The sequence below is a fragment of the Littorina saxatilis genome, linkage group LG8 (assembly GCF_037325665.1).
Source record: "Littorina saxatilis isolate snail1 linkage group LG8, US_GU_Lsax_2.0, whole genome shotgun sequence".
In the NCBI taxonomy this organism is placed as follows: Eukaryota; Metazoa; Mollusca; class Gastropoda; order Littorinimorpha; family Littorinidae; genus Littorina; species Littorina saxatilis.
Genome location: NC_090252.1, coordinates 59598702 through 59611442, shown reverse-complemented (window position 1 = coordinate 59611442; position 12741 = coordinate 59598702). Strand labels below are relative to the sequence as shown.

The 12741-nt window shown below is 41.1% G+C and overlaps 2 protein-coding genes across 3 annotated transcripts in view; both read left to right on the top strand.

Moving 5' to 3' along the window:
- The first annotated feature begins 942 nt into the window (after positions 1–942).
- LOC138973972 (uncharacterized) overlaps positions 943–12741 on the top strand; it is a 50615-nt gene continuing 38816 nt past the window's right edge. The window contains exons 1-4 of one of the 2 annotated variants that reach the window (XM_070346666.1): positions 943–1545; positions 1908–2249; positions 2787–3119; positions 3482–3601. In XM_070346666.1, coding sequence (XP_070202767.1) covers positions 1239–1545; positions 1908–2249; positions 2787–3119; positions 3482–3601 — 1102 coding nt within the window. In that variant the 5' untranslated portion in view covers positions 943–1238. The remainder of the gene's footprint in view (positions 1546–1907; positions 2250–2786; positions 3120–3481; positions 3602–12741) is intronic. The other variant, XM_070346667.1, reaches the window with a different exon arrangement.
- On the top strand, positions 8247–11555 carry LOC138973971 (uncharacterized). The gene is made up of 3 exons (XM_070346665.1): positions 8247–10163; positions 10340–10448; positions 10920–11555. Exons 1-3 carry the CDS (start codon positions 9949–9951, stop codon positions 11052–11054), a joined length of 459 nt encoding a protein of 152 aa, XP_070202766.1. The 5' UTR covers positions 8247–9948; the 3' UTR covers positions 11055–11555.

Genomic DNA, 12741 nt, shown 5'->3' with positions numbered 1-12741 from the left:
GAGCTTGTTTTTAATCCGAATATAACATATGTATATGTTTTTGGAATCAGCAAATGATGGAGAATAAGATAAACGTAAATTTGGATCGTTTTATAAATTTTTATTTTTTTTTACAATTTTCCGATTTTTAATGACCAAAGTCATTAATTAATTTTTAAGCCACCAAGCTGAAATGCAATACCGAACCCCGGGCTTCGTCGAAGATTACTTGACCAAAATTTCAACCAATTTGGTTGAAAAATGAGGGCGTGACAGTGCCGCCTCAACTTTCACGAAAAGCCGGATATGACGTCATCAAAGACATTTATCAAAAAAATGAAAAAACGTATGGGGATTTCATACCCAGGAACTCTCCTGTCAAATTTCATAAAGATCGGTCCAGTAGTTTAGTCTGAATCGCTCTACACACACACACACACGCACACACGCACACACGCACACACGCACATACACCACGACCCTCGTTTCGATTCCCCCTCGATGTTAAAATATTTAGTCAAAACTTGACTAAATATAAAAAGGAAAGAAACACGAAAAGGTAAAGAAGGGGGAAAAGATGACTTTTAGAACAGTCTGCACAAATCCTAGTGAAAGTGAGCCTATAGTCTCTTTGAAAAAAGCAGGGTGGGCGTTTGCTAGGTAGTTACCCCTGTGCACAACTTTTGGCCCAAAGTGGGGGGTGGGCGTTTGCTAGATGGTGGGCTTATGCTAGGGATTTTACGGTATTGAAACACATAGGACATATCGAGCATAGCATCGGAGTCAGTTATTCGCTGTAATCGTATTTTTAACTGGTCAACCAGGTGATTCCTGTTTGACTGAGGTAAGGGGAGTAAATCTTCCACAACGCGCTAGTAAATCCCGGCAATGTTTTTTTTTTCTCTCCAGAAAACGTCTAATGTGTTGTTGATATTTGACATGTCTACAAGTTAAATCATGATTTAGTCATATTATGCCAGAGTCGGGTGATCTACCTGATTGCCATCATTAGATGGCAGGTATTTTTAGAATGTGTTACCGTTTTCCAAAGCAGAGAGGGTGGGAGAGGATCGGTTACCTGGTTTGTTTGTTGGTTTGTTGATTCCTTTCTTTCAAGTCGGATATATTCATTTTACTCTACGCTCTTCTATGACGTCACGATATTCATATTTTTGTGTGTACATGAATGCTGTTCATAGTACCATGCTTATCTTACAGTTGTTGCTGCAAACTATTCCTTTGCTGAGTGTAACCAGGACATGAATATTGACGTTTTATCAAACCAGCCAACCTCCGTAACCTGCACAGGACTGAGACAGGGCCAACACATTTACTGGTCCATCACAAAGGAAGGGATTGAGACCAGAATTGGGAATTGTACCAGGTGTACGCCTCCACCTTGTGAAAACTGCTCTGTTTTCAACGGCAACTACTCAGTCATCAGACAACCAACAAACACGACGCTACGTTTAAAAGCTAATGTCAACGCCAACAACACCAGTGTCCTCAAATGTTCTAACAATATAAATAGGTTTTCTGCCGTCTGCAACGTGATCATAATTGAAGGTATGTGTTTTTTGTTACGACTGTTCAATATGTGTGTTGTTCGTATTGCGTTGTTCACACGTAGCTCTGTTTTTGGCTCACGTAAGTGTAGCCTATGCGATGCTAACTTGTGTCCGTCTGTGCGTGTGTATGTGTGTGTGTGATAGAAACTTTAACATTTGACTGAACACCGAAATACTAATTGTACCTGGTTATTATCCAAGCAACAGCTTCAAAGTATTGAAGCAATTATCAACATTTCGTCGGCACGTATGTTGTTTGTATCCAAAGAAAACGGGTGGTGGGGGGTTTTGGAATTGCCATTAATGAAATGTACAGATTCAATTATCCAATTCGATAAAAGATGACTTGCCGTCTTGCAGCTTACAATCTGCCACGATGCAATGATGCCGTTCTGCAAATATACGAGAAAGGGAAAACAATGGTTGAATGCACAGGACTGCACCCGCTCCAGATCATGTACTGGAGCATTCTGTTTGACAACGGGACTGAGGAACGCCTGGCCGAGTGTTCAAATTGCAAAGGAAAAGGTATAGCCTGTCCAGCCTGCAACATTAGTAACGGCGACTACAACGTAACACGGGAAGCAACCTCGTCAGTCCTGCGCCTTGATCGTGGCGACGACAGCAGTAAGGACGGGGCAACACTGAAATGTTCAAAGAGAGACAACGCAACAGCAGCTGCCTGCAAACTACGAGTTTCCAGTATGAGTATTGCCCCTTTTGCTTTACATTTAATTGTGTTTCGTCCTGCTGTGTATTTAATCTACGTCTGCAGTACTAATTGTTATGTTTTGCTTAATTGCTTGTTGCCGTTGATTATGTTCCTGGTGAAATGTTAGTGATAATGGTGGTGGAGGTGGTTGTAATGTGTGTGTCTGTTTATGTGTGTGTGTGTGTGTGTGTGTGTGTGTGTGTGTGTGTGTGTGTCTGTCTGTGTCTGTGTATGTGTGTCTGTGTGTGTGTGTGTGTTTGTGTGTATGTGTGTGTGCGTGTGTATGTATGTGTGCGTGTGTATGTGTGTGTGTGTGTGTGTGTGTGTGTGTGTATGTATGTGTGTGTGTGTGTGTGTGTGTGTGTGTGTGTGTGTGTGTGGGTGTGTCTGTCTGTCTGTACGGCATAGTGCAGGAAAACCATGATTTAGTTAGTGCGTTACTCAGTTAGTAAGTTAGCAAATTGTTTAGTGAGTTAAATATGCTGTTATGAACCCATCTGCCTGTGTATCATTCCATCTATTTGCAGATTACACATTACCACAGTGTCAAAACGGGCACCTCAAAGTGTCTGCCGTCTCTCCCTGGACACCCATACAATGTGAAGACTTGGACCCAAGTCAGAGGGTCAACTGGACCATCACCGATACCTACGGGACGGTATTGCATATTGCATCTTGCGATACAAGGAACGAGGGATACAACTGTATGGAAGACAATGATGACTTTATTGTGTCCAGGATCAGCGATAGTGCTAGCAAGCTAAAGATTGTGAAGACAGTGGAGGAGAAAAACTTCTACACAATTACCTGTGAAAGAAGGGACGGTGCCGCAGCAGCTAGCTGTCTTTTGCAAGTTGACCGTGAGTATTGATGCCACCGTTATTTGTTTTATATCCTCTCTTTAACACTTTTTGGTCTTAAGTCGTCGACAGCGGTTCGTAAATCATCTCACATTTCTTCTGCGTTAGCTGACGCGCACACAGTCATAGTGTTCTCTATCGTCAGTGTTAAATGCACATGGATATAACATGTAGATAATGGTTCAACTGAACCGACTTTTGTGATTGCAACAGTAAGGTGCAATTGACGTATTTCCCGTAGGTAATAATTCACATATTTATACAACAGAAAATGTTCAATAAGAATATAAACACACGGCTGATGTCTACTTGTGGCTTTTCAATGAATACAAACTGAATAGTGTGCTGAATGCATGTTGCAGATGGCTTGATGCAGGACCAAGGCATGACGTTACTATCAACTATTGGAGGCAGCGTCGGTGCTACTGTCTTTGTCGTTGTGGTTGTTATCGTCGCTCTGATCATTATACGGAAACGTAGAGGTATGTGTTCTTTTACTTTTCAAATGTGTCTTTCGCTGTATACTTTTTTGCATTATGTTGATTTATGAGCAACTCTTCTTATCTCTTTTTTTATTTTTTTTATTTTAAATATTTATTTTTTAGCATTTTTGCTGAATTTATTTAGAAAATTAACATATGTGTCAAATACACAATCCTTCCAACAAAACATTTCCACTCTGCGTGTGAAGCAAACAGGCTGTTGATTGTTGTTGTTTTTCGGTTTTTTTCGTAAACAATAACATTATATGACACACTTGGTATGTGTATGTTTAACTGTACATTAATCTGTGGCACAGTACATTTAACATTTACTTTTGGCGCGAATTCTTACAGCACATAAATGGACAAGAATGTATTAATCAATGCTGTTGTGTCTGCAGTGTCAACATTTGCAACATCAACATAATCGGGCGGGGATATAGCTCAGTTGGTAGCGCGCTGGATTTGTATTCAGTTGGCCGCTGTCAGCGCGAGTTCGATCCCTGGTTCGGCGGAAATTTATTTCACAGGGTCAACTTTGTGTGCAGACTCTCTTCGGTGTCCGAACCACCCCCCGTGTATACTACATTGGGTGTGCACGTTAAAGATCCCACGATTGACAAAAGGGTCTTTCCTGGCAAAATTGCTTAGGCACAGTTAGAAATTGTCTACCATACCCGTGTGACTTGGAATAAGGCCGTGAAAGGTAAATATGCGCCGACATGGCTGCAATCTACTGGCCGTATAAAATTTCATCTCACACGGCATCACTGCAGAGCGCCTAGAACTGTACCCACGGAATATGCGCGATATAAGCCTCATTGATTGATTGATAATCATAAATCCACACACACACACATACATATGCATATGCACATAAACTTAAACATTTTCATTTACAAAATACTCAAACGTCTCAACCCTAATTCGCAATTAAACATTACATTTAAATCAATAGGCTTACCATATCTAAACTTGCTGATACACATTTTTGCTATCAACAAAATATGATTTGTAATTGTGTTTGTTGGGGTATGCATTCCTGGTAAATAACCAAACAATACATCATGTTCTGTTAATATAACATTTTCTTTCGTATTAACAAAAATACATATAACATGTTCCCAAAATAACTTCATTTTTCTACATTTCCAAAAAAAGTGCTAAATATAATCTATTTCGTTACAAAGACTACACAAGTTATTTTCTTTCAATTTCACCTTGTGGAGTAAAATGTGTGTGTTGTAAATATTATGTAATATTTTCCATTGAGGACTGGGTGGCCGAGTGGTAACGCACTTGCGCTCGGAAGCGAGAGGTTGCGAGTTCGACCGTGGGTCAGGGCGTTAGCAATTTTCTCCCCCCTTTCCTAACCTAGGTGGTGGGTTCAAGTGCTAGTCTTTCGGATGAGACGAAAAACCGAGGTCCCTTCGTGTACACTACATTGGGATGTGCACGTTAAAGATCCCACGATTGACAAAAGGGTCTTTCCTGGCAAAATCGTATAGGCATAGATAAAAAATGTCCACCAAAATACCCGTGTGACTTGCAATAATAGGCCGTGAAAAGTAGGATATGCGCCGAAATGGCTGCGATCTGCTGGTCGATGTGAATGCGTGATGTATTGTGTAAACAAATCCATCTCACACGGCATAAATAGATCCCTGCGCCTTGAGTCCGAGTCTGGAGATACGCGCGCGATATAAGACTTCATATAATTGAAGTAACTTTAATCTTTCCTCGCTTGTACATTTAATTGCCAAGAGCCAATATTTCTCGTCAATGGAAATATTATATTTATGTAACCATAGTTTTACAGAGCATGGTGCGCTTGCTTTTGCATTTGTTAAAATAGCGCGGAACTGTTTGGGAGAAGTTTTTTTAACAGGTCTTGTAGACAGGGCCCAGATTCATCGCTCGCGTTTCCGTTGGCTGTGTCGTCTCGCAGCGCACGCGCGCGAAGGGCCGTGTGCAAAGCATTTTACTCAAAAAGCCGTGTGGCGCTGTAACCAACAGTGGTACAAATCTGTTCATACGGGACAATATTACCGTCTATCCATATATCACGTACAACATTCACATCAGCTTTAATCCAATTTTCAAAACACAAAACATTCTTTTTAAAAACAATACCTGCATTATTCCACAAACATTGAGCGATAAATCGTTCTTTTTCTACAAAAAAAAGTCTATTCTCAATCCATTTTTTTTAATACATGTTGCCAAAATTTCGATTTTATTCTCATCAGGCCTACAAACTCGGGGTGGCAGTTGATTGATGTCACAAGTCAGTTTTCGTCAGCCTGTTTCTTTCTGCGTGCGCCTTCCAAAGGAAGTTTATGGAAGGAAAACACGCCGCCTTTTCGTATTAACTAAAGAAACAGGTACTGCCTTGACTTTACTTTCCTTCACTCTTTCCCATGCTCTCGAAGTAGCGGAGAAAGGTCAACATTGGTTTACATAATTTAATACATGGATAGTGTTAATAAGATTCTTGCAATGCAGCACACATTAATCAGGTTAGTCTATATTTTTGCTAAATATCAGTATCGTACTAAATGTATCACACACTGTTCAAGCTAGGTCATGTTACTTGCATCACAGCACACTCTGATCAAATGTCTATTGCTGCTGGATTTCAATTCTGTCATGGTAATCTAACGTGACTCCGCTGCCGCAAACGTTCTTCAGAACTTCCCCTTGGAGGACATCAAAACAAAAGGAATACACATAATGTTTATGAAGTTTTGACTTAGCTCGATGTCATTGAAAAGGTACTCGAGATGACGTGCAGCACTTGACTGGTCTTGAAGACCGCGCTCCTGGTTTGGGTCATCACTCTTCTTCTCAAGACACCATCATCAAGTTAATAGCAGTAGTAGTCTGGTTACATCTCTCTCCACAATTACGGCAACATGAGGAAGAGGAAGATGAATGAATCAATTGGACCGTGGGTTCCTTCAAAGAAGGGGAACGGCTTTTCTTCCAAGCGTTCTTCGTTCCGTGTACTTGCGGAAAACGACCCTCTCGTGAAACGATTTTAGTTTACGTCAGTACACTTGGATACGTCACATGAATACGTCACTTGGCTACGTCGTGTAATGCGCGAGTAGTCTCGGTTGCCTATTCTATTCTTGACAGGTTCGCGCCTCATAATAATAATTCATGACAGCCCCTTTCTTGAGAATGAATTTCCCAAATTTAGTCACAATATGAAGCGCGACTTAAATAATCTGCTCCATGGTTGTCACAACCCGGTATTTCTTACCTCCTTTCTTCTTCACAAAAACGATTGGAGCATTGTACGGTGAGTTTGCCGGTTCAATGACCCCGAGCTTCAACATCTCGTCGATCTCGTCTTCGACCGTTTTCACCATCGCATGAGGTACGAGTCTCGGTTGAACAAACACCGGTTTCTTCTCTGTAAGTTCGATTCTGCACTTCTCCAACTTGGTAGTAATCGGTACATCAGTCAGATTCTTGGAGAATGCACTACAGATCGCGTTCGCCTCTTTTGTTCTTTCTCTACTCAATTCTTTACAGAAGTTCACGCTTGTGACATCTTCTGTACGAGTAGTTTCCAGCAGAGGAATCATCTTCTGAGTGTCTATTCGGAAGATATCATCGTTCATCGTATCATCTTCCTCGATGACTACGGCGATGTGTTCTTCTGCTTCTTCTTTTTTTTCGTCAATTCTGTTTCTGAGGTCGACAACGTATTCTGCTGACGTCTTCTGTTCACCTTCGACCGATTCATCAGTCCATGCACGACGCAGAACCTGCATGGGACCTCTGATGGTCTTGCCATACCGCATTTCAAAGGGTGAGAACCCCAGACTGTCTTGAGGTGCTTTCTTGGTTCTGCCTTTTGGCGCTGTTCTTTGGCATGTGTCACACGAGAGACAGTAACGTTTTATGTCTCCGACCAAACCTGGCCACCAGAACTCACACCTGATTCTATCAGTGGTTTTCTTCTGCCCGAGATGACCTGTCATCGGGTGGTCGTGCCCAAAAGAAAGCACTTTGCTTCTCATTTCTTTGGGAACAACGACTTTACTAGATTCACTCCCGGTTTTGTCGAGGGTTGTCCTGTACAAGATTTCTTTCTTGTATACATATTTCACATCGTGGAATGATTCTCCTGAAACAGCCATTTGGCGTACTTTTGCCAGTGTTTCATCATCATTCTGAGCCTTCTTGAGATCTTGCGGGGAATACATCTTGTGTGTATTTCTGTCATCATGACTAGTTCCCGGCACAGGTTTCTCATTCCGTTTTTTTTTTCTCTTCTCTTGCTTCCGTGTACTGACCGCCGCGTTGGTCTCACCTTGATACCAACTCGGGTCACGTACTGGAAACAAAGGGGTCTTCCTCTTGTTCTGGCCTACACCATACCATTTTCCTATGAGGACAGGATAAATGGGATCTTCGAGTATGACCACTTCGGTTTTGGCATCAAAATACGGACAGTCAATGTGGGCCACAGCCGTGGGACACAATTTCCGTGTTTTCTTCTCTGCGAGAGTAGTTTCTTTTTTCTTTGCCAAGTACCTTTCTTCAGGTATAAGGTCGGCACTGACCATAATACCTGAGCACCCGGAATCGCGTAATGCTTTTACGATTCGGCCGTCTAACTTGATGAACACTTCTTCTTTGAAATCCTTCTTTTCGCACGACTTGCACAGCTTGTCAAGATGTACGGGGATTTCTTGTTCATCAAATTCATTTCGAACATGAACTGCGTGAGCGCCTTCTCCCTTATTGGGACAAAATCGTGACGTGTGTCCTTTGCCTCTGCAAAAAAAACAACAGCCTGTGGCTTTCAGTCTTTGCTTTTCCTCATCGCTCACGTATTTATGTTCTTTCTGTGACGATTTCTCTTTCGCGTCACTTTTGACGACATTCGAACTTTTCGTGTTCGAAAACGCGCTGCCGCTAGAATGGTTTTGGTGAGATTGCCGTGGCCTGATGTTCGAACGTGATTGTTCGTACTCCGTGGCAATTTCGCCCATTTCTTTCGCAGACTTCGGTTTCCGATCAAGTACGTGCAACATCACTTCGGCAGGGAAGGTGTTCTCTAATTGTTCTCTGAGAACTAGATCCTTCAGATCTGCCACATGTTCATCGCACTTGGCTAACTCGATCCATTTATCGAGGATGCGCTCAAGTTTGGTGACATGTTCTTTGTACGTGTCAGATGGGTTTCGCTTCAGCTGACGGAATTTCTTCCGATATTGATCTGCTGTCAGTTGAAATCCATCATACAACGCATTCTTCAAAGTGTTGTAGTTGCGCGCGTCTTCGAAACTGAGTTTTGCATAAATGGTTCTCGCCTTTCCTTTCAGGAAATACACCATTCTCGTAGCTCTGCGTTCGTCGTCGAGATGACAGTCGGTTGCATAATGTTCAAATTGTGCAAACCAACTCTCGATGTCGTCTTTGTCATCAAGAAAAGGGATATTTGGGATAAAGTCGTCATCCCCACGGCGCCTCGACGCGTTATTAGGGAGATTAAGTGTACAGTGCCAGTGGTAGTGCTAGTGGTTAACTTAAGGAAAATCTATGTATCATTACGCGTTCCGCTTACGGTAACGAAACCGACAACGACGTCTCGGCGAGTGCGTTTAGTTTCTCTTTCGTTAACGTAATGGTAGGGAAGACAACTGATGCATAATTCTAAAGAGTACCGTCCCATGTCTTGACTCTTCATTTGGAAAAAGAAGAAAAGTCTTACCCATAGCAGACGACGTAGCAGACGACGCAGCAGACGACACAAAGAAAACCAACAACCACAGAACCGGTAAGTGCAATGTTGTTTGTATTGATACATCGTAATGTTTCTTATATATATATTTGATATATTTGAACCAAACAAGTGTTGAATAGGGGTATGCAGCACGTTCAATCTCTACAGAATCTTCACAAAGTTGAATGCGCTAGAAGAAAAGGAAGTGTTTACGTGCCGGCATCTCTTTTTCGACTGAGAATGAAATGCTTGTAGTTAATGTAGTACACGAGCAAGTACAGTCAAACATATAATATCACTTGTTCAATAATGTACCTGATCAAAACATTCACGTGCTGCGAATACTTGATGAATTTCGTTTCATTTACAGTGGAACCCTTAGTTTAAGACGTCTTAAAACTCAGAGAATTTGTTTCTTTCTCAGAAGGGTGTGAGTCTACGAATGGAGGGTAAGCTTATTGATGTTATGAACAAAAAAAAGAAAAAATTCAAGCCTTATAAGAGGGAGGGGGGAGTCTTAAATGGAGGGGTCTTAAAAGGGGGTTCCACTGTACTAGCTGGATTGTATCTATAGTTGATATTTTTGTTTTTACATAGCAACATGGCAAAACGATTTGTTTACACAAACGACCTGGACCTCGACCTGCTGGACCAAGTGGTCCTCATTAATCCCTGGACCAGCAGCTGGGAAAAAGTGGCCAAAGCTGTCAGGGTCGCCCAACCCCGCTTTGAGGCTGTGACCACCAAGGGAATGAATGACAGGTGTCATCTCCTTATGACGAAAAGGAAGAGGGATAATGCCGAGGAACTGAAAGCGTATGTTGCCAATCGATTACTCGTATAGAAATATAATAATGCCTATTGGTTTTGTAATTATTGTTATTATATTTTGTATCTGTATTACATGTATAAATACTTTAAGTACATCCAACAATAATACATGTATGTACCAGTAAATTTATTTGTGAAATAAGTTATTGATGTTATTTCAGATCTGGAATTGAAGGCGAGGCCGAAACAGGCCTAACAATAGCGCTGGACGAAGCGCTGTTGTTGCGGGAGGAGGCAGAGAGGGAGAACACGGAGAAAAAGAAATCAAAGGTACATTGTATGATTGCATTTGTGCTGAGAGTGTGATACAGGCATCATAGGTTGTAGGCACACAAAAACAAAGTTTCCTATTTTTCTTGGCATGGTTACCATTATCAAAGATTATTTTAGGTGTGAACAAACAACTTCACCTCACCCCCAACCAACATTTTTTGCCTTAGCTTGCTATTTAGCGTTTAATTTTATTTTTTATATTGGAATCTTGGGTCTGGCTGATCCAGTCATTATGTTCTGGAAGACAACGCAGTTTGTTTGTTTTTAAATTATAGAGGGTATTACTGACATAAGGTACTGGATCTGTTTGAACCACAGCATACTAATTGCGAAGGCCTTCACCCCCCCCCCCCCCCTAATTCCTTAATGTGAAGGTGACATTGAGTCATAAGGGCATTACCATTATTGTCATGTCAGTGTTACATAACATGTGTTTTTTTTATTGATGAAAACTATTCTGTCAAACAGGCGGCCGATTCTATTGAGAAGGCCAAGCTAATACGGGATGCAGCCCTGGGCAATCTGCAAAAGGCCCAGCCTTCCGGCAGTGGTGAAGGCAAGTCTCTCATTGACATAGTCTCTGCATATCCAGGCCAAAACTAAAGATAGTTGCAGCAGAGTTCCCACAACAAACAAGCATAAATGAAACATAGAATTAATGGTTGGACATATTTGTACTCCCAACTGTAATCAATAACTTTTTTTTTTAGGTTTCCTGGTCAGCCCAGGCCCCAGTCTACTACTAAATTTGTTAGCTTTGACATTCGTACGTGTGGCCCCTTCAGCTGAATTGATTATCACATTTGTTATGCATGTGACATTATTTATTTTAAATTGCAGATGAAGTACCGACGATGAGGAGAAAGAGAAGAGGAGGGGTGCTGGAGGAGTACCAAGCCTTTCGGCGACAAGCGGACGAGGACAGAGAAAGAAGGAGGAGCGAGAGCGAGAGGGAGGAGAGAGAGTTCAGGAGGAGGGAAGCCGAAGAGGAGAGAGAGTTGAGGAGGGAGGAGCTGGATCTCCGCAGGCAAGAACTCGCTTTGCAGGCAAAGCGAGATGCCGCTTTTTTTGAGTTACTTTTACAAAAAAAATGATTACCATAAATCTTTCTTTGGGTGGGTGGGGAGGGGTGTCGTGATCAGTTTTATTTTACAAAATAAATTTTCAGCGTTTTCTTTTGTATAATTTTTATATTTAGTCAAGTTTTGACTAAATATTTTAACATCGAGGGGGAATCGAAACGAGGGTCGTGGTGTATGTGCGTGTGTGTGTGTGTGTGTGTGTGTGTGTGTGTGTGTCTGTGTGTGTGTGTGTGTGTGTGTAGAGCGATTCAGACTAAACTACTGGACCGATCTTTATGAAATTTGACATGAGAGTTCCTGGGTATGAAATCCCCGAACGTTTTCTTCATTTTTTTGATAAATGTCTTTGATGACGTCATATCCGGCTTTTCGTGAAAGTTGAGGCGGCACTGTCACGCCCTCATTTTTCAACCAAATTGGTTGAAATTTTGGTCAAGTAATCTTCGACAAAGCCCGGACTTCGGTATTGCATTTCAGCTTGGTGGCTTAAAAATTAATTAATGACTTTGGTCATTAAAAATCTAAAAATTGTAAAAAAAAAAAAAAAATTTATAAAACGATACAAATTTACGTTTATCTTATTCTCCATCATTTGCTGATTCCAAAAACATATAAATACGTTATATTCGGATTAAAAACAAGCTCTGAAAATTAAATATATAAAAATTATTATCAAAATTAAATTGTCCAAATCAATTTAAAAACACTTTCATCTTATTCCTTGTCGGTTCTTGATTCCAAAAACATATAGATATGATATGTTTGGATTAAAAACACGCTCAGAAAGTTAAAACAAAGAGAGGTATAGAAAAGCGTGCTATCCTTCTTAGCGCAACTACTACCCCGCTCTTCTTGTCAATTTCACTGCCTTTGCCATGAGCGGTGGACTGACGATGCTACGAGTATACGGTCTTGCTGAAAAATGGCATTGCGTTCAGTTTCATTCTGTGAGTTCGACAGCTACTTGACTAAATATTGTATTTTCGCCTTACGCGACTTGTTAATTCTGTATTGGTGGAATGTGGCGATTTTAACTTTTTTTTGTTTTTTTTGTTACTCTGTTGTGTGTTATATTTTTATTCAGTAAAAATGTTGATTGCTAAGTTCACTTTTGTTTTCAAACCTTGTTCAAATTTTGTGTGTGAGTTTGTGTGATTAGAGATGAATTATTCAAAAAACGCAATGAAAACAAGGTTGGCATTAACCTC